At 47.0% G+C, this 21932-nt stretch overlaps 2 protein-coding genes across 3 annotated transcripts in view; one reads left to right on the plus strand and one right to left on the minus strand.

The window, feature by feature from the left end:
- The window catches only part of LOC144148974 (forkhead box protein N3-like), a 62028-nt gene extending 51318 nt beyond the window's left edge, over positions 1-10710 (plus strand). For both annotated transcript variants that reach the window (XM_077680495.1, XM_077680494.1), the window contains one exon: positions 4626-10710. In XM_077680495.1, the coding sequence (XP_077536621.1) occupies positions 4626-5021 (396 nt within the window). In that variant the 3' untranslated portion in view covers positions 5022-10710. The remainder of the gene's footprint in view (positions 1-4625) is intronic.
- Positions 10711-16311: 5601 nt separating this feature from the next.
- Positions 16312-21288, minus strand: LOC144150266 (transmembrane protein 223). The gene is made up of 2 exons (XM_077682126.1): positions 20696-21288; positions 16312-16955 (listed from the first exon to the last, which is right to left on the minus strand). The coding sequence occupies exons 1-2, from the start codon at positions 21111-21113 to the stop codon at positions 16660-16662; spliced, it is 714 nt and encodes a 237-aa protein (XP_077538252.1). The 5' UTR covers positions 21114-21288; the 3' UTR covers positions 16312-16659.
- Positions 21289-21932: the final 644 nt, after the last annotated feature.

A 21932-nucleotide genomic window follows, 5' to 3' on the forward strand; every position in this document is an offset into this window, starting at 1 on the left:
TCCGTGTTGAATGCCATAGATTGAACAGAAACTCGGCCGAGCGAAGCGGCGAAAATGAACTCAACCCGCTCACTACGCAGCTCAGGCGGCCGCCATCTTGCATTGCGCCCGTGACATCCAATCAGGAGGGTCGGTGTTCCGCGCCCCGACCGAGGACCAATAGCGCTTCAGCATCTATTTCTAGCTTCGTTTGTGCGTCGTTTCTTTTCTGCCGTTTGTGCGTTTGTGAATGAACGAAGATAAAAGAGGCGAGCAGAACCGGAAAGACGATCGCTCGGCCGATCTAACCATATCAAAATGGCCGCGCCCGGTGGCACCGGTGCGGAGATAGAGCGCTCCGAAAATTGCCGTTTTTTCGCCCTTTTGCGCTGATAGTTTGTCACCGCGCCTGACAAAAGTATTTTTTTATGCCACTTTGCGACGCTTTTCAGCCTAAAAACTTTGCAGACGCATAGAATAGGAAACATAGAAGCCGAATATGTGGGTTTCAAAAAAACGATGTTTTGGTCATTTTTCCGAAGTTGAAAGCCGCGTCCCCCCTTAAGGGGCTACTGAAGCACTTTTAAAACCAGGCAAAACTCTACTTTTTACAATTATTACATTGATCAGTTTGTGCCTGTAAAGTTTTTTTGGTCATTTTTAGCTTGGGGACAGCGGTATTCGTCGTTAAAATTGACCCTACGCCCCACCCACTGCTTCCTGCCGCATCGCCGGAAGAGCGAGAAACTGAGAGGCAGCAACCGGAAGTAGCGTCATATTCGGAAGACGGCCAGCGACGTGCGCCGCCGCTTCGCTGTGTCCGAGTTTTCTGGGCGAAGTTCCCAATTAAGCAGGCGTGTAATCTGCACTTTATTAATCATCATTGTCTTAAGTTGCTTCCGCGTCGATTTTTTAACTGTAATGCTACTGTGTGATTCCCTAAAGCGACTCCTAAATACCAGAGATTTCCTACCCGAGCGCCCGTGGCTACTACATTGCCTTCACGAGTAGTCACGGGGCCGGCCGTGTCGTCGGCTGCTCTGTGTTTCATACGCGAAGCAACGGGCTCAAACAAATACGGAGGTACCCCAAGTTTCTGATCCATTATTATAAGAGAATTAGAAAATTTGTGGGACCACAGCGCTCTGGGCTTCTTGAACTTCTTGCTTGTTTTCCCGATCAATGTTGTTGGCTGCGACAACAGCTTAGCTGAATAGCTAGATTTTAAGAAGAAATCAAGCAAGCTGAAAGCATGAAGCGTTTTCTGCGCTCGGAAGCGCTCTGCACACTTGCCGGTCGTGCATGCCCGTACGGCGCACGAAACGGCTCGCACCACACATGCCACAGCAGCGACCGCTCTTCGCTGCCGTCCAGAATCAAGGCCGCCACGAAAAGCAAGGTAAACAAACAAGAGAGGATGATAGTGTGGTGAAAAATTGTGCTAGGGATTGCCATCCAAGGTGATTTCGAAAGAGGTGATCGAATTTGTATCGCGATGCGGAGCGCCGACCGGTCGTGGAGGCTCGTCGACGGGCCTGCCCGAGCAAGAGATGCAGTGAGAGGCCGATGGATGGCGTTACCTGCGCGCAAGAATGAGCAGAGCACCGATCGCTAGAATGACTATCAACGTAGGAATAAGGTTCCACATGCCAGAAAGGGGATGATAATGTGGTGAAAAACTGTGTTAAGGATAGTCATTCGCAATTGTAGAGATAGCAGCAACCAACTTTCTCCCTTGGTGCTAAACCTAAAGTTCCCTACATCACCGGCGACCCGTGCAACCTGAGCCGGCTGGAGCTCTTGGGGAAGGCGTTCTAAAGCTCATCAGGGACCAGCGTGCTGCGCTTGGGTTCCTCTACCTTTTGGGGGGCGACCAACGTTCAACTCCCCTATTCTAAAACGTGCGTATGTGCAGCAATGCCACGTTCCGCTGACCGGCCGAGCAGCGACCCGGCACCAGCTCCTGTGTGCCACGCGGCGACCGACGGCGGCCGCGCTGCCTGTGCGCATCGCAGGCTGCTGCACAGAGCTCTTTGCCGCCTGTCCAAATGTAAAAAACAAAGTTCCACATTCGAGGATGGGGATGATGGTGGGTTGAAAAATTGTGCTAGGAATTGTGACTAGCGCTGGTAGTGAAAGCGGCGAACCAATAATCTGCGCAACTTCCCTGCACCCGAGAAACAAGTCGGCCATGAGTCGTCGGGGGAGAACCCCTTTCTAAAGCTCGCCGCGAGCGAACCTGTTTTGTTTATACTTCCCTCAGGCTTTCCTATTCTAAGGAAAGTTTGTGTGAGCCCTCCATTCGCCAACCAGAGGACCTTTTAGCCCGCATCTGAACGGGAACAGAATGATATCTTCAGGCCGTGCGGTCCCCGCAGCGCCGGCACTTCCGAATATGACGTCATCTGCCGCCAGCGAATCGCGAAAGGCAACCAGGGCTCTCACCGTGCCCGCGGGCAGGGGTCGTTTGTTTTGACGAAAAAAGATGGTTTGGGTGTATTTACACATAAAATAAACATGTTTTTCGAATTCAGCGTCAGGAAAACCATAATGTAATGCCCCCAACAAAATTTTTTTGAAAAGCTCTTCACCAGCCCTTTTTAACTCTTCGATGCCCAGGGCTGCTCAGGAGCAACAACTTAAACATTTTTTTTTTTCTCTCGCACTTTGTGGTTTTTCCGACATTTAACACCATCTATCGACAGACAAAAGATCCCGGACCACCTTCAAAAATTAAAGAAGAGAGGCAGCACGTACTTCCGTGTACTAAAAAAAAAAATATTGTTCACGCGCGTCAACTCGCATCAGCCCGCGTGGCTCAATGGGCTAGGGACAGGTAACCAAAGTTGTACAATTTCGTTGTTATTACAAATGATAGCAATACAAACTTTACGTTATTGTCTTCACTTGAAGCATAAACAGGGGTGAGACAGCTGCGCATATTGTGCAGGTTTTGATACAAATTTGTTTTCCTGCACCAGGCTGCTGCTCCAAAGGCTTGAAAATTTACAAAAATTGCGCCAAACTGCTCCAGAACAGTCTGAGCGCCCAAGAGTTTTAATGCTCCCGTCAGTTTCAGTGGGGACAAATGCTTACGGACAGCTTAATTTCCCAACACCCCTAGGTGATGCTGTTTGTAAAAGTTTAATTGATTAATCATCCAATAAAAAACCCGCATAAAATTGTCCCCGAGGTAATTTTTTCGAAAGTCACATTGTCAGGTTGCACGTGTTATATTCTGTGCGTTTTTTTTTTTTGAAGTTTTCTCACCGAAAACCATTGCAAAGTCCTGTAGGAAAAAAAACTTGTGTACTGTGGCGACAAACTATTTGTGCAAGTTGATGAAAAAAACGACAATTTTCGACATTACTGGGCGCCGCCATCTTGGTGTGGTGAAGATTGGGAAACATGGCAGCCGGGTGAAGCAGCTTCTCGTGGTTCAGGCAAAGTGCTCTTCTCCGACTTCTACCATGGTTTCGGTTATGGGGGTGGCTGCGTTTACATTTAGTTGTTTGATCTGTTGTGGGAAGCTGTTCGACTCGAAAGACGGGAATTCATAATAAACAACGTGGCGCCCGCGGATTCGCCGTGTTTCGGCCTTGAGTGTGAGGCGCGGTGCGTGCTTGAAGTGAAATTTTGGACTCATTGCGGTGTTTTAAAACGTTCAGTTATTGCTGCCTTTGACAGCGAGCTTGCGAGCGGCGGGAATGGGACGATCGACACTGCCGAAGTGGCGGTGCAGGCTACATCGCCGCAAAATGTTCAAGCAGGGTTCGCCGGTAGCGGGACGGGCTATTATTGCACGCTAGTAATAATGGTTCATCTATTTAAAGTAAAAATTATTGCCAAAAGAGTGGTGGCTAAACGTACCAACGTTACTCAAATTAAACGTACCGTGGGGATTGAAATGGGAGGGCTGGTAGGGTGCGACGACTGTCACCTCGCTTTGCGCAACTGTTGCCGTGGCTCTTACACTTGCGCGTAAAGCCGAGTCTGGGAATTCAAAAGTAATAATTTCGGCATTCACGTGGTAACGGAAATGCCTTGTGAGTGCTTAGTTTTTCAATTTGATATTTTTCAACGGCACTCCACACTATCTATGCATAGAGCCTAAGAATTTAAAAATGGTTTGTAAAAAGGTAGTGCAGTTCGTACCTTGTGATACTATGGTACAAAAAACTTTATTGAGAGGCTGTTCCAGTGTTATGTCCACACAGAACCGATTAAAAAGTGCACTCCCCCCCCCCCTTCTGAGTTGGCAAGAATTTGATTCTTTTTGGCTCCTAAGGTGACATAATAAATGTTCTTCTTCTCCAAATCAAGGTTCTTCTGCTCCAAAATAGAGATTTCACTGCTCCAAAAACTGCTCCCAAATCTCATTAAGCTGTCTCACCCCAGCATAAGTCATGGTAGTGAAGGTCTCTTGCTCAAGTGATATCTGGGCCGCCAGTGTGTCCTAGTGTCTGTCCGAAGACCAAATTTCTTTCTGACTGCATATTTGTGATTTCGGAAGTCCTTTTAGATCATGAAAAACCTCACACGCTTAAGCAAAATAGTAAAGTTTTGGGAATAAAAGGGTTAGAGGCTGGTTTCTTCAAACCGAGCAGTTGTGTTTGGTTTTCACGTCCCCTTTAAAACTCTTGCAGGCGGTGCGAAGCCTGGCGCAGAGCCTGTCGCCGCAGGCCGAGGAAGAAGACAATCTCCCGGAGGAAAACAGCAACGGATCTAGCAGCGGAGGCGGGGTCGGGGGCCTCGGCCGCCTTCCGCTGTCCTCGGTGCCCCCGCGCAAGCGCCGCGCCGCTCTGGCAGCGGCGGCGGCGCTCCCTCGCAAGTCGAGGCGAACTTCAGCATCAAGCGCTCGTTGGAGCAGCAACGGAAGCGCCGCCACTGCTGCATCGTCTTCCGACCATGCCCAGGACATGGCGGAAGGCGCGGCACACGCGCTTCTCAACTTGGCCAAAGTGGCCACCAGTCAGCAGCAGCTACTGCTGCAGGCAAACAGCAAGCCGACGTTGCCGGCAATCCTCCGAGAGCGGCGGTGAAGACACGACTGCCCGACTGTGCGGGGCGTGTGGGAGAAGTCTTCTTCGTCTGTGTTTACTACGGACCAGTCGTTTTTTTTGTACGACACACTTGTCGGACTTGGGGGCGGTACGACTTGTCATCGTTGTTCCGAGGGAGAATGTTCATTTGCGGTTTGTCGCGTGGGTGTCGGAGGTGTTTTTGAACTTGAAGCCCGACGTTTTCTGTGTGAACCTTTGCTTGTGCGTCGACACTTATGCAATCGCCTGTTGCATGGCTGGAAGGCGTCGCTCGTTTTGCTTTTCTTCTGCTTTGCCTGTTCATGTCGCGTCGTGCTGTGCGCCTTCGTGTCGGAGATAGGAATCCTTTTCGTCGTCGGCTTCCTTTGGAAGCTGCCGGTTTTCTTCGAGTTTTCGTACGCTTAAAAAAAATTGGGCGAAAAAAGCGCGAGACGTTTCGGCAGTTCAAAATGGGCTCATCCAGTGGGGTGGCGGCGCATGTTAGTGCTGTAAGTGTTCGATAGGGACAGCGATTCGGTGGGCGATCTTTTCTGGCGCCAATTGGTTTCGTTGTGTTTACGCATGGCAGTTGTGAGCTAACGATACATACAGTACAACTTCCCCCGTTGTTTATAATCTCTTGTTCGTTCGTCCGACATCATTGCATTCAGGTGTGCTGGAAGTTGTGTGTTTGGGCCGCATTTTCAACTAGTAAGTTGTCAATGGCGCACTGGGGCGCTGCTTTCGTTGTACAACCATTTCGACGTCCTTTTCCATTTTTCATGCCACTGGCGATTTGGTGATCGCTCCTACGAAGCATTCGTTCCCATTTGTTATTATTCGTTTCGTTGTCTACTTTGTGTGTCTGCATAAATCGTCGTCACAGGAGAGGTTTGGCTATTATAGATTCTTCTAGCGTGAGCGAATCGCTGCCCTCCATCTCTCTCTCTCTCCCTTTTTTAGAATTTATTATTACCAATTTCTCTCTTTGTGTCAATGTGTTCGGGAAGTTGGGGTTGGAGCATAACTCTCCCGGCGGATTTTCTAATCTATCTCGAGCACCGTGACACGTTGTTCTCGAGGTGAGATAGGATTTGAAGTCCGCTAGCGAAATCCCTAAGCATGCCTGATAGGCTTTCACGTTTTTCTCATTTTGCATGATTTCTTGACATTTGCGGTAGTGTAGAGTAGTTTTGCTTTTGCGAATATATCTCTTCCAACAGCACCTGTGCTTTTTCTTTTTAATACTAACACGCGGCGCTAATGACAATTCCACGTTCATTCGGCCGGAAAAACAACGGTGGATGTTGGAATAATGTTTGCACCCGTTATTTATTCAGTCTTTCTTTGTTATTTTCTAGCTTTTTTTTTTTTTTAAGGTAGCATGCGGTTAAAGCTGCATGCATTGCTCGGTATTTGGACTCTGTTGTCCGCAGAAACACAAAACGTTGTAAGCTGATAGCAAATGCTGCTCACTGCTTCTGTTCAAACTCTCTTAATAACTAGCGTATGCATCTACGTGTTTCTTTTTTATTTCTTTGTTTATGTGTGTTGCGCTTCTGATAGGACTGTCGTCGACACTATAGATTTTGCTCATTCCCTGCCTCAAGAACCGATCGAGGCCTGCCTACTTTGTGTGGACTTCTTTCTGTGCGGCCTGTCTGAAGTAACGTTGCGTCAACAACCCCTTTCACCTTCAGAGGCAAGTACTAGGACAAAAACAAAATCTTTGCCCCCTTCGTTTTTCTTTCATCCTCTGCCTGGCAGGGGGGATTCAAACTTCAAAGGCAATAATGCGCGCTTTTTAGCGAAGTGATAATAATGAAGCAATGGCAGACGTGAACGCGTGATGTGTTGCTTAAAACATCTTAAAACGTTGTGGGTGAATTTTGTTGGCAGTTTTTCAGTGGTGATACATTGACATTACGCTACATTGCATAAAGGTGAATCTGAGGAAAGCTGCTTTGCCTTTTTTACTTTTCTTTCGATCTTTTCTTTTTTTTATGTAGGCCTAACGGGTGAAACTAGAATGCTCACAAGCAGTCGTTTCTGCTTCATTCTCTGCTGCAGTTAACGTTGCATGGAATAAGGCGTGGCAGGTGGACACTGTAAAATAAGATGCATGCAGGGCATTGGCTCTCTGCACACCAAATACTTGAAGATGCGATAGTATATGTATATATATATATATATGAATATAAGTATATATACATGGTTATATATATATCAGCACACACACACACAAAAAACATTACATGTACAGGTGGCGTCATAAGTAATTGAAACAAGGATTTGGGAATATCGCAAAATATTGGACACCCAATACCGGTTTTCAGGAAGCTTTTTCTGTTAGCGAGGACTCCTTTAAACGCACAGCAATGCAGCCAGGAAGTTTCTGGAAGAAGAAATTCCTGTAAATTTGGCAAACCGTGTTCCAGTTACTTTTGATGGCACCTGTATAGCGCGTTATATACATAAATGCCTGCTCTCGGGATGGACCCACCACATTGCAAGGAAAGGTTTGGAAGGCCGGAGAAAAATGACGGTGGAGATGCAGCTTTTTTTTTTTTTTTTTTTAATATGACAACAAAGGACTGTGGCTAACACTGCATGGTAATCGTGTTTTGCTTTTGGGATTCTTTTTGTTAGGTGTTGACAGCCAAATCCGTTGCCTCTGAGTAGCTTTGTATGAACTGTAGTGACGCTGTCTTGTTTTGATTCGTGTGGCTTTTTCTTGTATCATTGCTGGCCGGCGTTTGTTGTGCGTCTTGCTTCCCTAACATTACGAGGTGGCCGGTCGGAAAACTTCGAGTATTTTTGTTTCGTCACGCCTCCCTTGTCCTGTTACCCTTATTCCATCGTCGTTTGGGAGACAGTCGTTGGCGCATTTAGCTTTTCCGCAATTTTTTTAGCTTTTGTGTGTACCTTTTTTCGAATTGTGGGGAGCAGACCTGGTAGCCGAACGTTGTCATGTTCTTGAGTGCTCCTCTTTGCAGTTTGGTGCCAATCATTACAAGTGTGGCAAGCGTGCGATCACTGGTATCGGAAAGACCTGAGCTCGCGTGTTTGTCCCCCCCCTCCCTCTTTTTTTAGTTTAGCGTACAAATGTCGTAACTAACCAAACTTTTAACGCAGTGTGTACCGTTTGCATGTGTAGCTTTCTTTTTCTCCTTTATGGCAACCTGTGAAGAGAAGGGAAGCAAGGTATGGACACACTTCTAAAACATGGAGAAGTTCCTTTAAGAAAGTTTCGGACATGCCAATGCATCTATACAAGAGGTGGCCCTGAGTTGAGCTCAAAAGAGAAGTTGTGGTTAGTGGCAGTATTACAACGCTCTGTATTTTATCTTCAGTAGTGGGTGTTGTTTCCTTGTGAGAAGCGTTTAGTTTTCTTTCAACTCCGCCTCCCTTCGAGGTGGGGGGAGACGCTTCTATCGTGCCAGGCTGGCGTTGTTGAGGGGACACACCTCTCCCTTCAAGCGTTCAAAAGTTTTCAGAGCGTTTAAAGTTTGGATGGAGAGCATCTTCTGTGCCAAAAGCGTCGACCACGGTGGGAAACAGGCGAAGAAGGAACGTCGACAATGGTTGGTAGTACTAGCGGTAACAATAACTTCGCGATCACCCGTCTGTACAGAAAGTCTTGTTTTCCTGTTGTGACAAGTCCTGTTTATCCTTGCGCGCTTGTGCCGACGAATGTCTAGCGTCGCGTGTGACTTCTGTTCCATAGGTGTGTGTGTGCTTGATCCTGTTTGTGTGTGTGTGAGAGAGAGAGTGCACGCGGCGAATGGAGAGTCTATTCCTATGCAACTTGTTCATCTTCCCGTCTCTCTCGAGAACTCAAAACTGTTGGTTGCGCGCGAGAGTTTTTTGCCAAGTTTGGCGTGGTTACTGTACCTTGCGGAAAGATGTGTGTGGGCAAGTGTTGATGCTTCCTTTGAACGCGTTTTTTGTTCCGTCACGTCACTTCTTCACAAGCGGTGGAGCTTTCGTGGACTTCTGGCAAGCCTTTACTACGAACCACGCCTGTTTCGTCCCCTGTCTTGCCTCCCGCGGTCAGACCTGTGGGTCCCAGCAATAATCGACAAAGCAATCACTAGCGGCATCATAATAAGTGCGTAGGAATAACGTAGGGGCAGTGTTCAACGAAACAGAAACTGCTTCTCCTTTGAGCACGCTTTTTTTTTTTTTTTTTCGTGCGAGCACGTTCCCGTTTTCACTGACTACCACGCGTGAACCCTTCGTTCCACATCCCCGCAATCGATCGCAGTGTTGCGCAGCTTTTAGAAACGCTTGTTCACACCAGTTTGTGTCGGCACAGAGCAGTTCCCACAGGTGTTTATCATCAGCTCATCGATAAGGCCTGGCTTTGTTACGCAGCCGTTTGTGTATGTTCAGTCATCAGTATCTGCGGAAAGTGGCCATTTGAAAAATAAAAAGTGGCTTTTTCACTTTAGTTTGTTTTTGACAAGTTGATAAGCTATCAGGGTGCAGTGCCCCCACAAACACCTGAACATCGTCTGGTACACATTTATGCCACGGCATATGGGAGCTGTATTTTGTTATTGTCGTCGCTGCACTAAAGGCGGAAGCGTTGTCAGGTGGACACAAGCTATGCAGTCGCTTTCTTGTAAATGCGTTTCTCCCCCACTTTTTGTATTTCTCCGTTGTCTTTGCACAGCTGTCCTTCACGCTTGCTATGCTGCACAAGAGCGCAATGTTGCACCCAAAGTGCGAAGCGCTGCGTGAAATTCTCGTCAACGAAACGCGCGTTTGTTTACTAGTGCAGGGCCCATGTTTCGCGATCTTAGTCTTCTCAAATTCTCAACTGAAGGTTCAGGTAGTGAATTAGTTTTGTTCTTTTTGCTGGCGTGTTGTTCTTTCTACGACAGAGATGAGGTTTCTATTGACTTGTAGAAGCCTCTTTTTATTTATTATGGCTGGTTGCCCTAAAGGGCAGTGTCTCAGTTCTTTTTTCTTCCCATTTCAAGGGGCTTGTTAGTTGAGGAAGAAGACTTTGTAATCTATACTTTGGGTACTGCCTGCTTTTTGCTTTTCTTACATTCTTAATTCAAATGTTGACTCTCTTAGTTGTGTTTTGTGTGTGCGTGTCAAGCAACGGAAGTGCATTTTCTGAGCTTTTGGACGAACGCTTTGTCATTGCGGTGTTAACAATATTCTCTTTTTGCTGATAATTTCCGGCGATAGCAACATTGCTTTCGATACACTCTGGCCAACCCTATGTTGTGTGTTCTGTGTTAACTAACCTTGGGGATATAGCATGCTTTCTTCTTTTTCTTGTTGTTGAATGATGTGGGTCGGCTTGATTGTGCAACATATGTGGAGGGATTACAGAAGCCACAAAAGTTGTCGCACGAAGAAAAAAAACGGCACACTATTTTTTTTTTTTTTTTTTGGTCTGTGTAAATAGGATCTGTAAACTGTTGTTGAAGAGAAAAGGAAAAAAAAGGTTACGAAATGCACATTTTTCTAAGCTGAACATCAGTTTTCATTCTTTTTTTCTTTTCGTAGAGGCAGTTTTGTGTCGATGCCAATACTACCATTGCCAAACCACAAGATGGGATTGCATCTGTTGCGTATTTTTAGATAGAAAGAAAAAATAAGAGAACTTGTTTTTCTTTTCTTCTGTTTGAGGTGAAGAATGTATTTCAATAAATAGAGGTGTGTAAAGGAGGCACTCTATCATAAGCTTGTTGTTGTGTCATTGTTTCCGACTTTGTATTTGCACACTGTAGGGTCAACTATTTTATAACGAAGTCTTCTTAGAAATCTACAGCAGTAATGTAAATTCTCATTTTCAACGGCAATTTTTGGGGACAGGCAGATGTTTGCAAAAAGATCTCTTACGTTAATTGTAAAAAATTTGAGAATTGCTCTAACTCTGTTTGTTTTGCCACAGTTTGAAACGTTTTCAAACTTCAAAGGCATGTTGTAAAAGCACTGGTATTCTTTGTGACACACATTACCCAATAAGGACCTTGCACCAAGCAATGGAAGTGAATATTGAGATGTACAAGCGGAAAGTAGATCTCATTGTCCTGTGGCGGAAGCATCATTGCTGTTATCACCGAGAGTAAGCCTTCTTTGGGAAGTTATAGTTTCATGGCCACGCCTTACTTTTTAGTTCCCTCTGTGACACTATGCCCGATGTCCGATTCAGAAGTTGCTGCTGAGCATGAGGTCGCGGGTGCAATTCCCGGCCGCGGCGGCCGCGGCGGCCGCTTTTCTGATGGAGGCGAAAAGCAAAAACGCCCGTGTGTACGAGATTTCGGCACACGGTGAAAATCCCTAGGTGGTCAAAATTAAATCCGGAGCCCTCCACTACGGCGCGCCTCATCGGCTGCGTTGTGTCGGCATGTCAAACCCTACAATCAAATCAGTCAATTCAGAAGTTCTTCTTTGGCTGGAAAGCATGTCACTGCAGCTTTTCCTACAATGCCCTTGGCGCAGTGGCGTGTCCCAAGTGCTTGCTGCAGCAGAAATGATTTCCCCCTGCAAGGTGATCCAAAGTGGTCAAGAATGCTAAAAAACCTCTCGGGTCTAGGCTTCCAGTGAGCTAGATGATCTCTCGTGTTGTTAACAGCAAAGCTGTTAAGCAAATCGTAACTTTTCGTGTCAGCAGTTAAAAATACCAAGAAATTGCTGGGCGCAAACTTCGCGGCGGGCAGGTGGAAGTTAACAAAACCAAGAAAATGCCGAGCGCTTGTGTATGTGTGTGTGTGCCATGCAGCGACTGCTCAGCGTCCCCTTCGCACGTTTGTCAAGCCAAGCAAACCCACTTAGGAAGATTGGCCAAGATTTGGCCAACATTTGCTCGGAACGAGAAACACATGTCGTAGCGTACTGCTCTCCGAGGTGTTGTCCAATGATTATCACTTTCAAAACAATGAAATAAGCTCACACTTATAGCGACAATGATGGAGTGAAGGCGGTGGCGGCAGTGAAGGAGCAAATCGACGGCAATGGTAAACCATCGTGATGGTCGTGAAGGTGGCGTACAGCTTCGCTACCTGCAAGTAAGCTTTCTTCATTTTTTCTTGTTACTCTTTCGCACTTGGCGATAGGGAACAAAAAATGAAATTTCTTACAGCAGCTGTGTTCTTCTATTGAGTTGGCCAACATTCTATGCACAGTTGGGCGAGAGTGGTGCAAAAAATACCACCCTCAAAAAAAAATGTTTACTGCACGCACCCTGGCCTGCTCATTCTCTCTGTGTCGCCAGCCGCGCGCTGCCGATGTTTGGAGCTGTTCGGGGGATAATCCGGTAATTAAGACTTTGAAGAAGTCATTGAGCTTGGCAAACTTCGCCGCAATAGTCTCTCTGAACGCAATCCTATTAATCGCATTTCTGGCGGCACGCACACTACGGCTGCGCCACTCTCTTTGGGCTTTAAGTTTGAAGGCTGAAACTCGAGCTTCGTTTGTGAAATTAGAGGTTGTGAGTGCATATCAGCAGCCCAATTTGTCAAAAGTTGGGGCTCCGGTGAAATTAAGAGAGTTTACTGTACCCTCGTAATGCAAGGCTCATGGTACGTCCTTTCAACGGCGCAAAACTGAGGCAGGTACCACACGTGGAAAAAAGAGAGACCCTAATCTGGCTTGCACTTACAACCACAGTGTTCAAATACTCGCTCACAAAGCGCGACTACAGATACCAATGTTTGTAAGGGCCAGCTTTGGTGCGTGAACATCGCATCTTAGTGATGCAGCAATGACGACCTTATTGCCATCTTATCTTCGTGACGAAATGGGCATTGGTAGGGATTTTCCCGTCTTGCCTAACAGCAGGTGTTGACCAGCCAGCGAACAAAAAAAATATGAATCTTTTTAAGTCAACCGAAATGTTAAAAAAGCAGCTGACGATTACTAAACTCCTTAATGTGAAATTCATGCGCAGCGCAGTCTTGGTCGCAACACATAGCTGCTGCACCTCAAGAAGTGATCACATGATCGGCGAACGCATGGTGGCGCGTTATCTCGCAGTGCATCGCTGCCGCCGAGCATGTTGTTGCAAATCGTGTTTGAAGCTCCCACGCAAATGTCGCGCAGCTCGGATTGGCCACAAATGGAGGACGAGTGTCTGGCAAAAGTGTAAGGGGGAGGCAGCGAGACATGCTGAGCCGTGCCAATGCGCTCGGAGATGACGCCATAGCAGTGCGGGCCACCCTTCCCCTCACACTTTTGCCAAAGGATCAGCCTCTGTTGTCTTTCTGCTTTGGGTGTCTCGTCAAAGGTCTGTGCACTACAACCAGAAGTCAGAGGAGCGGTGCAGATAAAAATACAAGTTTGTTTTATTCGAAAAATTTGGTGTTTTATAGTGCCCCCAGCGCTTTTCCAGCAGCAAACGATGCTTTAATTACTGAGAAGTTCATCAATTTAAGCTGAAATTTTGATTCTCCCGCCAAATCGTGTTTCACAACGTCTGCGATGACGTAACAAGGACAGGTCTTCAAGCAAATGTCAGTGCGCTGTGTAGTCTGCAGTACATTGTGCAGCCTTGCTGACCGTCAGTCTTCCTAGATGGCACCACCACACTGCACCAGACTGCTGTCCGCCTTCGCTCTGTTTTTGACCGTATTTTCACCTGGCTTGTTTTTGTTACGGTTGGAAGTAATCGTTTCGTGAAACACTGTGTATGCTTGACAAACAGGGTCCCGTACGACAACGTCGGTTATGCCAATCAGCCAGTGTCGCCTGAGACAAGCCCAAAGCGTCGCACTGCTGTGCTGCTAAAACAAGCGTAGTGCGCACTGGTACTTCTATGTTTACATGTACTTTCGTAACTTCCATTGTTTACCCCATCATTCTTTCTGGTATAAAATGAATATGCCTTACAATTAAGTCTGGGGGGAGAAGGTATATTGCTGGCGTGCGTCCCTTCGCCCCATGCACTCCACACGCCGAGAGCGGCAGTGGGAGCGTGCCAGGGAGCGACAGTTTCGGCGACGTGCAAATTCAAAGTTTCGAGTGCGGGGAGCCGAAGCCAAGCTTCAAAACTGAGTCACACCCACGAAATTTAATCTTACGTCAAAGCCAGCTTTCTGGTAAATTCTCTGTACATCTCAATCTAATGTACAAACCCTGAAAAAATACTCGAATGACCCGCTAGTACGACTCTGTCGTCACACTGAGTTTCCACTATGATTTTGCTGCTTCATGCACTTCTTCGTGCCCAACTCTGCTGGTCATCCTTCTTCACACAGTGAAAGGGCACTGAATTTTTTTTTTCACAATGAAATGAACCATTCCTAATGTGAAAATGTGAAAAAAGCTACTGCACAAAAATATGCCCAGAATATGGACTGAAATTATGACCTTCCAATGACGTGTCTTATGCCTTACCAACTCGTCGTTTTTAGGCGACTACACTCCGCCACTTTCTGAAGCATTTATGTTAATACAGTGAACTCCCGTTAAAATGAACTTGGTTAAGGCGAATTGCCGCTTATGCCAAACAATGTGGTAACGTTACTAGTTTGGTTTTCCATAGACCCAATTTTAAAAAATCCGCTTAAGTTGAACAGCCTTGCACCTACTCGTTGGTAAAGACGAACAACTTTCAGGGTGACCACCACTGCTGGTAATTCTGGGCAGCGAACACGGCACTCTTGGTGGGGTGGGCGGGGATTTCATGCGACCAAAGGGAAAGAGCAGTAAAGAAAACCACAGCACGAAGCGAATTCGTGCCACAGAGGAAAGGAAAAGGCTAGAAAAAAAGATGCAGATAAAGCTACCACTCCTCCCACCCTTCAATCCATGGATCAGAGAAAAGAAAAAATGAGCAAAAAATAAAAATAGTAAAAAAAGCAAAGAAAAAATGAGTGAGGGCGGGTTTTGTGGCCACTGTGGCCTGGAGAAGAGGTGCAAAACTAGGAGGATAAAAAAAAATTAAAAAGCGACAGCAGAGACTTCCTGCTTGCAAACGTAGCAGGCGTTTCTCAGCGGGAGTGTGTGAGTTCGTGTCGGAGAGAGAGAGACAGGGAAAGACAATTTCTGGTCAGATCGCGCCGGTTCGCGTCGCAAGCCCCGCCGCGTCGCCACCGAGTCATCGAGGACTTCCCACCTGTCTTTGTTGCATTGTCGCCTAAGGTAGCGGGTGCACGCTCTCCGTCGCCACACTTTGACGGGATAAAAACCAGGGAGGAGCACTTGAGTAGCGTAGAAATTTGGGCTTGTTGGTACATAACTTTCAACTATATAGCACAAAAGACGAGAGACACAGACAAGTAGCGCCGTGTGTGTCTACTTGTCTGTGTCTCTCGTCTTTTGCGCTATATGGTTGAGAGCCCTTGAGGACAGCCTTCTACCAAGTTGCGCGGATAAATGATTCTTTCGTCTTTTTCCTCCATTGTAAGTCTACTTCATTCACCGTATTGAAGGAAGATATTTGCATGCACCTGGGCACGATACCGATTCTTTTTTTGGGAGGGTTTCTGATAAGACGAACTTGTGATAAGGTGAACAAGTTATCACGATGTTAATGGGAGTTACTGCATACACTTCAGGGTGGCAGCCAGGGCCACTGCAACAACTCAAAGTAAAGGATTTTTTTTCTAACCCCTGGCTGCACTTGTGCGGCAAAACAAATGATTTGAGTGCGGTCAAAACTGAACACCTATCATAGTGACACATGCTGTTTTTATGACACGATTAATACTTGTACATTAAAAACATGCTCAGCAAAGGCAGCCAAATGCATTTTACTTTTCCTTACTGTGTTTTCAGAAAAAAACCGTAATCAAGTTCTACCCATTCCTCCTAACTCTTTATAGTTTGCTACATAACTGCGAAAAAGACGTACAAGCAGTCATGTACAAACACTTACAAGCATTTCTACTTTGGCACTTCGTGCCTTATTAAATTGGTGCGGCTGCTGTTGCGAGTGCTATAGTTGCGTTGTCGACAGTGGAGGGTTTTGGTCTTGATAGTATGTCATTGGCTGGTGTGGGCATGTGGCGTGGTGGGGGAGGAGGATTCTGTGTATGTATAAGTAGTTACGTCTTTTCCAATAAATCGAGTTGGAAGTCAGCGCTAGTCCTGTCCACTTCTTTCTTTTTGTGTCCCTGTTAGTTCGCGCTGTTCCCCAAGATGCAAGTACACCAACTCGCCCAACTCACCACCCTGCTATAGTTGCGATCATGCAACTAGCCTACTGGTATGGGCCAATTAAGTGCCCCGTTAACGGCAGCCAGAACTTGGCAAGGACTACACACACCCTTGCCAAGGTTAAGTTAGTTTGGGACTGCAAATGGTCCAGCTTGGTGTTTGCACAGCAAAACGTCCCACAACAGCATTCTGGGGGCACAAAACAAACCTTTAATTTCTTTCTTTGACTTCAATCTGTTACGCAATTACTAGAATAATAAATCGCTACCCTGCCTTCAAAACACATTTTTGAGTAGAAAAGCCTCATTTACTCCCGATCCAATGCTTGCTCCTTTTAAGCTATCCTGTAGTTCTACACTAGTACAACTGGGGTAAACTAATATTGCAATGTTGTTCTAGCAGGAGGGCATGGAACGTCGCCAATTGCAACCGCCTTTCGCAGTATAGGTGAGTGGCAGAAACATCTCGGCCGTATTTTAACGGATTCGTCCGTTAACAACAATAGCGGATCCATCTTTGGCTGTGGCCACGATCGTCACTTGAGCTTCCGGCTGATCCCGACAGTGTTGTCGAAGAGCTGTGGGTAGGGGAAGATGCCGCGCTGGTCCAGCACGTAGTAGAGCCAGTGTCCACGGATCTTGAGCGAGATGTAGTTGGACTTCTGGTGGCGCGACTGGAGGCAGCTGATGTCCTCCAGGGGCACGTCGAAGCTCCGCAGGTCCTTGAAGGGCGTGTACGTCTGCACGAACACCCTCTGGCCACCCTTGAGCAGCACCACCGACCGCACGTTGCGCCTGGTGAACACGGTCGCGGCGCCCACCACCAGGATGCCTGTGGAAGATGCGGGGCAGGTTGTCGCGTTAAGCACCACTCGATGTGCGAAACAATACTCGGGGCCTTCCTTTGAACCCTGACCAATGCAGTTTTTTTTCTTTCAGGTACAAATTCCCTGAGAAAGGGGTTAGAACTCTCACTTAGATACATGGTGGCGATTCATCGCAGTGGATGAGTCTTTTCAAGGTGGCCAAATGTTCAGAGTAAGTTTGACACCAGCAGAAATGTCAAGGTCCTTGAAAGCGTGAAGCAAAAGAAAAATGGTCCCCACGTTTCTTTGCGCAATGGCAGTACCTTAAAGGACACATTCTGGTCAGTGAATGTGCCTTCATAAAGCACGTAAGCTGCGCAAGTGGAATTCCGGAAAAAAAAAAAAAAACTTTTTTTTAAAAACAAACACCTCATTTAAATCAACAGGTCCAATACTCAATGTCACGACCAAGCAATAGCCTGCGAAATGGCTGACAGTGCAAAGAACAAAAAACGGGTCAGCAAAATGCTCAAAGCAGCAGCAAATTTTACGTAGAAACACCTGTAAACAAAGTTAAGTAACTAAGTTGAAAAAAAATAAATAAATTGAGTGAGCTTTGGTGTGGGCGGGGATCGAATCAGCAGTTCTCAGAATGTGAGACGAGCTCACATCCACAACACCACGGCAGCTCGACGACTCTAGTTGTTCAAAGCCAGCAAAACAGCGCAAAGGATGGAAAAAACGAAAACAGGACAGAGTGCTGTCTTTGAATATGTACAAACCAGCCCAAATTTAAACCTTTTTGAAGACTCTAGCAGACTGAAAGTGAAGTGGAATCGCTGTGGCATTTGACATGGAAACATGCCGTTAGACTCTGGCTATATAGGTGTTTAAAAAAACATCCGAGTCAAATGGCCTTCAATATTTCAAACTTTGCACACTGGAAATTTTGAAGGCCATTTGACTGGAATACCATTTAAAAAACCCCTGAAGCCGGGGTATTTGAGAGATGTACTTGGTCCCGCATGAGTAATACGATAAACGCTAATTATAGAAGTCTCCATTAGGTGAGTAGCAAAGAACGTTTCCACGAGATCATTTCACGCTGTAAGCATTCCACCACTAATCACAGAAAAATGAAACGCGGTTACGAAAATATGAACCATAACACCAATAATGCGACTTCTTTCTACACAAGTCAAATCAACGCATGGATCAATTACAATGACCAAGCTGGGAAATGCGGCTTTCCATGGCCGCAACTGCACGTGAAAAACCCTGCTGAAAGCAAAAAGATGTTGTCCTCATAATGGGGCATTGTTGCCCCCGGGACCTCATTAGTACTCCACTCCACTCTCGACTCATCATGAAAGCTGTCGGAAGTGCGGAGCAGCGATTCGGCAATGTTTCCCTCGTATTATTCGCGTAAGTACTTTGAGTTTAACTTCTGCTGTTTTTGTTTTGCTTTTCTTTTTCGTGTGTGTGTTGCTTATCTTTTCCGGTGTTAAGGTTTTTCAGTTTCTGCGTTTTGCTTTTATCTATCTGTTTTAATCGACTCGACCGCAATAACCCCCTCAAATTGCCAGATTTCGGGCCAGCCTGCCACGTGGCTATGTGCCGCGAAACGAGGAGCAATAATAATTGGAGAAGGCTGCTGGAGACCAGCCTGCGACGTCTAGGACTGCCATTGTCTCTTCCAGTGCTTTTGTCATTCAGCTGGGCCACTGCCTTAGGGATGTGTGTCACACCGCCCACTAATTCGTTGCAGGGACTCGCATGAATAGTTACAGACTACTGTGGTATACATATTCTGATCAGGTTGACTTTTATTTTGTTTTCCCACTCTTTTTTTTTTTTTTGTCCCCATCTTGAACTGACTGACTAAATCATTTTTTCTGCTTCCCCTATTTGGTCTTACCTATTTGGTTTTCACAAGTAAAACAAATTCTTTGCCAATCCCCCGAAGCAGCTATGCGGCATTTGACTTGTGCGATGCCCAACGGCAGTGGACACTTAAAGGGACCCTGCAACACTTGCCATCGACTACTAGTAATGTATTTTGGGATAAAGTCTATTGTTTCAGAAATCTCCTCCCGCAAGAATTATGAAAATCCGTTCACAATTAACGAAACTACGCGCGATGAGAAATCGCGCATAATCGTTCCCTCTCAACTCGACCGCGGGCAACGCGACGAAAGCTGCGCGCTCTCTCCCGGAGAGGGGGGTGGCTCGCGGCGTTCTCTTTGGCGGCCTTCGATATATCCCATGCCGGGTAGTTTTCTCCTTTTCTCCGCAACGCGGAGGGGCCTATTTCCGGTCTGGTGCCACAAAAAAGCAGGCATGGGTGCCTGCTCGGAAGTGCGCGCTCGGGCTGGTAGGGCGTTTTTGAAGCAATAAACGTTTGTAGTAGAGTGGTCCCGTTGAAAAGGAAGTATTGGGCTTATCACTCAAACTCCGCGCGCACTCAAAACACAAAAGAAACGGCAAAACTGTGCCTACAGCTTCAGGCATAGAAGAGGTTCGTACACAGCGATGACGACGACGGAAATGGGAGAATCTACCTGCGAAGTTGACCAGTGACAGCCGATCGGGCAGCCATGGCCTATGTGACGTCCCTCGGGCCATGCATAATGAGGACAACTGAAGAGAGAGCGGTTTGTTTTTCCGCGTCTTTCACATCGATTTGCGCTCTCACCGCTTCACGTGCACGTGTGAAATTTGGCTCAGGTATTCCTGGCAGTGTAATCTAAACGTTGCGCAGGTTTACTTGCACTGTTCAAAGAGTGTTGCAGGGTCCCTTTAAAAGGCACAAATGTTGACATCTCTTTGGCTCTCGTAGTAATAAACGCAGAGACACGCTGTGGATCCCTACGCATGTTATGGGCAACAGCCTCACTGCCAATCCCCCTGGACGGGTGCGAGAGTATCGTGGATGGGCATGTTGATGTCACACCCAAATGGGAACTGGCCAATCAGCAGTGAGCTTCTGACAGCCGCTGTCTCATTAGCCGATCCTTGTGAGTGGGTATGGTGCTGGGACGCATCGTAGCCAATGGTGACATCAGACCGAAGTCGACGTCTCGGCCAAATCTGAATTTCTAGTACTGTCAGAGCAACGCCGAAGCTGGATTTTCACAGAACACCATGCCCATGCCCTGAATCCTCCAAACTTTTGTGCAGGCGCAAGGGTGAACGGCAAATCCTGGCATCTAAACAAAGCGTGGTAGTGGTGCAGAGTGGCGCCTTTCGTAAGGACGAGAAAATTTTGCTCGGGTGGATAACCACACAACCCAATACGAGAGCTGAAAACCAGCATGCCGATTTTTTTACAGCGTATCTTGCCTCACTGATGGCGATGGTGCCAAAAAAAAAAGGCACTGCAGAAAAGCCAACTTTCCCCCTGACGATGATAATTATTGCGGGGTAAACGAAAGATGTTTGAAACGGGAAGCCTTCTCTGGTCGAAAACCAATGGCTTCAAAGTCCGAAGTCAAGGTTCAAAAATCCGAACTGTAACACCCAGAACGCACTGCAGGAAAGCCAACTTACACAATAGATTTCCACAAACGCGCCTCAAGAAAAAAAAAATCGCTTCCAGCGGCCCCAATCGAACCTGGGTCCATCGCGCCATGAAGCCGACGTCTGCATGGAAAAGCTTCGCGTCTTAATCATCTTTCTCGTAGAAAAAAAGGCTTCAATTATTCAGCTCATTTCCGAAGTTTTCAAAGCACAACATGGGGCTCAAACTTGCTACGAATGCGCTTACCAAACATAGAACACAGTGCTGTGAGTCCATAACGGTATCGGTCCGTGGTAAGCCGCTGGCGCACCACATCGAGAAATCCTCCCACCCTTTCCCTTTGTTCTTCTTCCTTTGGTTGAGCTTTCACGGGATCAGTCACGGAGTAACAGAAATTGGCCATGTAAGCCCAGATGAAGGCCTGCGTGACGGCGAAAATCCGAATCGCCATGAACAGCCTGAAATTGTCGTAGCGATATATTTCCGTGTGCTTGGCGACGTTAGTGTCCACTTCGAACGGCAGTCGCGCCGACGGCTGCTGCTGCGCCGGCATAGAGCTGCTTGAGCGAGTCCCGAACAGGAACGTGCCGTTCTTGGCTCGCACGGCGACCCGAGCCGCTTGCACGCGCAACAGCGAGAGGCATCCCAGTCCTTGGCAGAACATCTCGAAGCACGATCACGTTCACTGGTGTCCTTCAGAACATAACACGGTTGTTTGACCACACGAATCAACGCAATGTGTTCACTTCGCACGCCTCTAATACCTCAGGACCAACTCCAGCAGATCACAAAAATCGCGTGCAAGGGCGCCGCCATTGTTATTGGATGTGGCTCGGCTTCGCTTGACTGTATGGTAGTACTGGCCATTTAGAAAGCGAATCCATTTGGGTCGATGACCATTTCGAAAGCGAAACTGAAAAACATTTTAGTGCTGTTTTCACTCTGTACGAGCCAACGACGTTACTAACGTTGGTACGAGCTAGGTGCACGAGTGCGCGGGTTCGATTCCCGGCCGCCCCAGGCGCTTTTCTGGTGGAGGCGAAAAGCAAAAACACCCGTGTGTACGAGATTTCGGCGCACGTTAAAGATCAGCAGGTGGTCAAAATTAATCCAGAGTCCACTACGGCGCGCCCCATCGCCTGCGTCGCGTCTCCGCGTTAAACCCTACAGTCAATCAATGAACGTATACACACTCATGGATTGAAACGTGGCATCGAAAATTTCAGCATACCAACTTGTGGCCGAGACGACCGGTTGACTCTCCCCCTAATCTCATTGCTTTACGAGGCGCACGCGGGAGCGCCGTCACATGGTAGTTTTAGTATTTCACGGGGTTTCTTTATCAGTCCGAATAAATGAGTACGCAATTAGTTCGTCGCTGAAAATACCGCAATTCGATGCCTCTTGTGGGTACCTACAAGTTCCTGGCGGATCAGCCATGCGACTTGTCTCTGGTCTTCCTCGCTTTGCAATGGTTTATAAC

This window comes from Haemaphysalis longicornis, unplaced genomic scaffold, assembly GCF_048455015.1.
Source record: "Haemaphysalis longicornis isolate Haplotype H1 unplaced genomic scaffold, Haemaphysalis longicornis Haplotype H1 scaffold_8, whole genome shotgun sequence".
In the NCBI taxonomy this organism is placed as follows: domain Eukaryota; kingdom Metazoa; phylum Arthropoda; class Arachnida; order Ixodida; family Ixodidae; genus Haemaphysalis; species Haemaphysalis longicornis.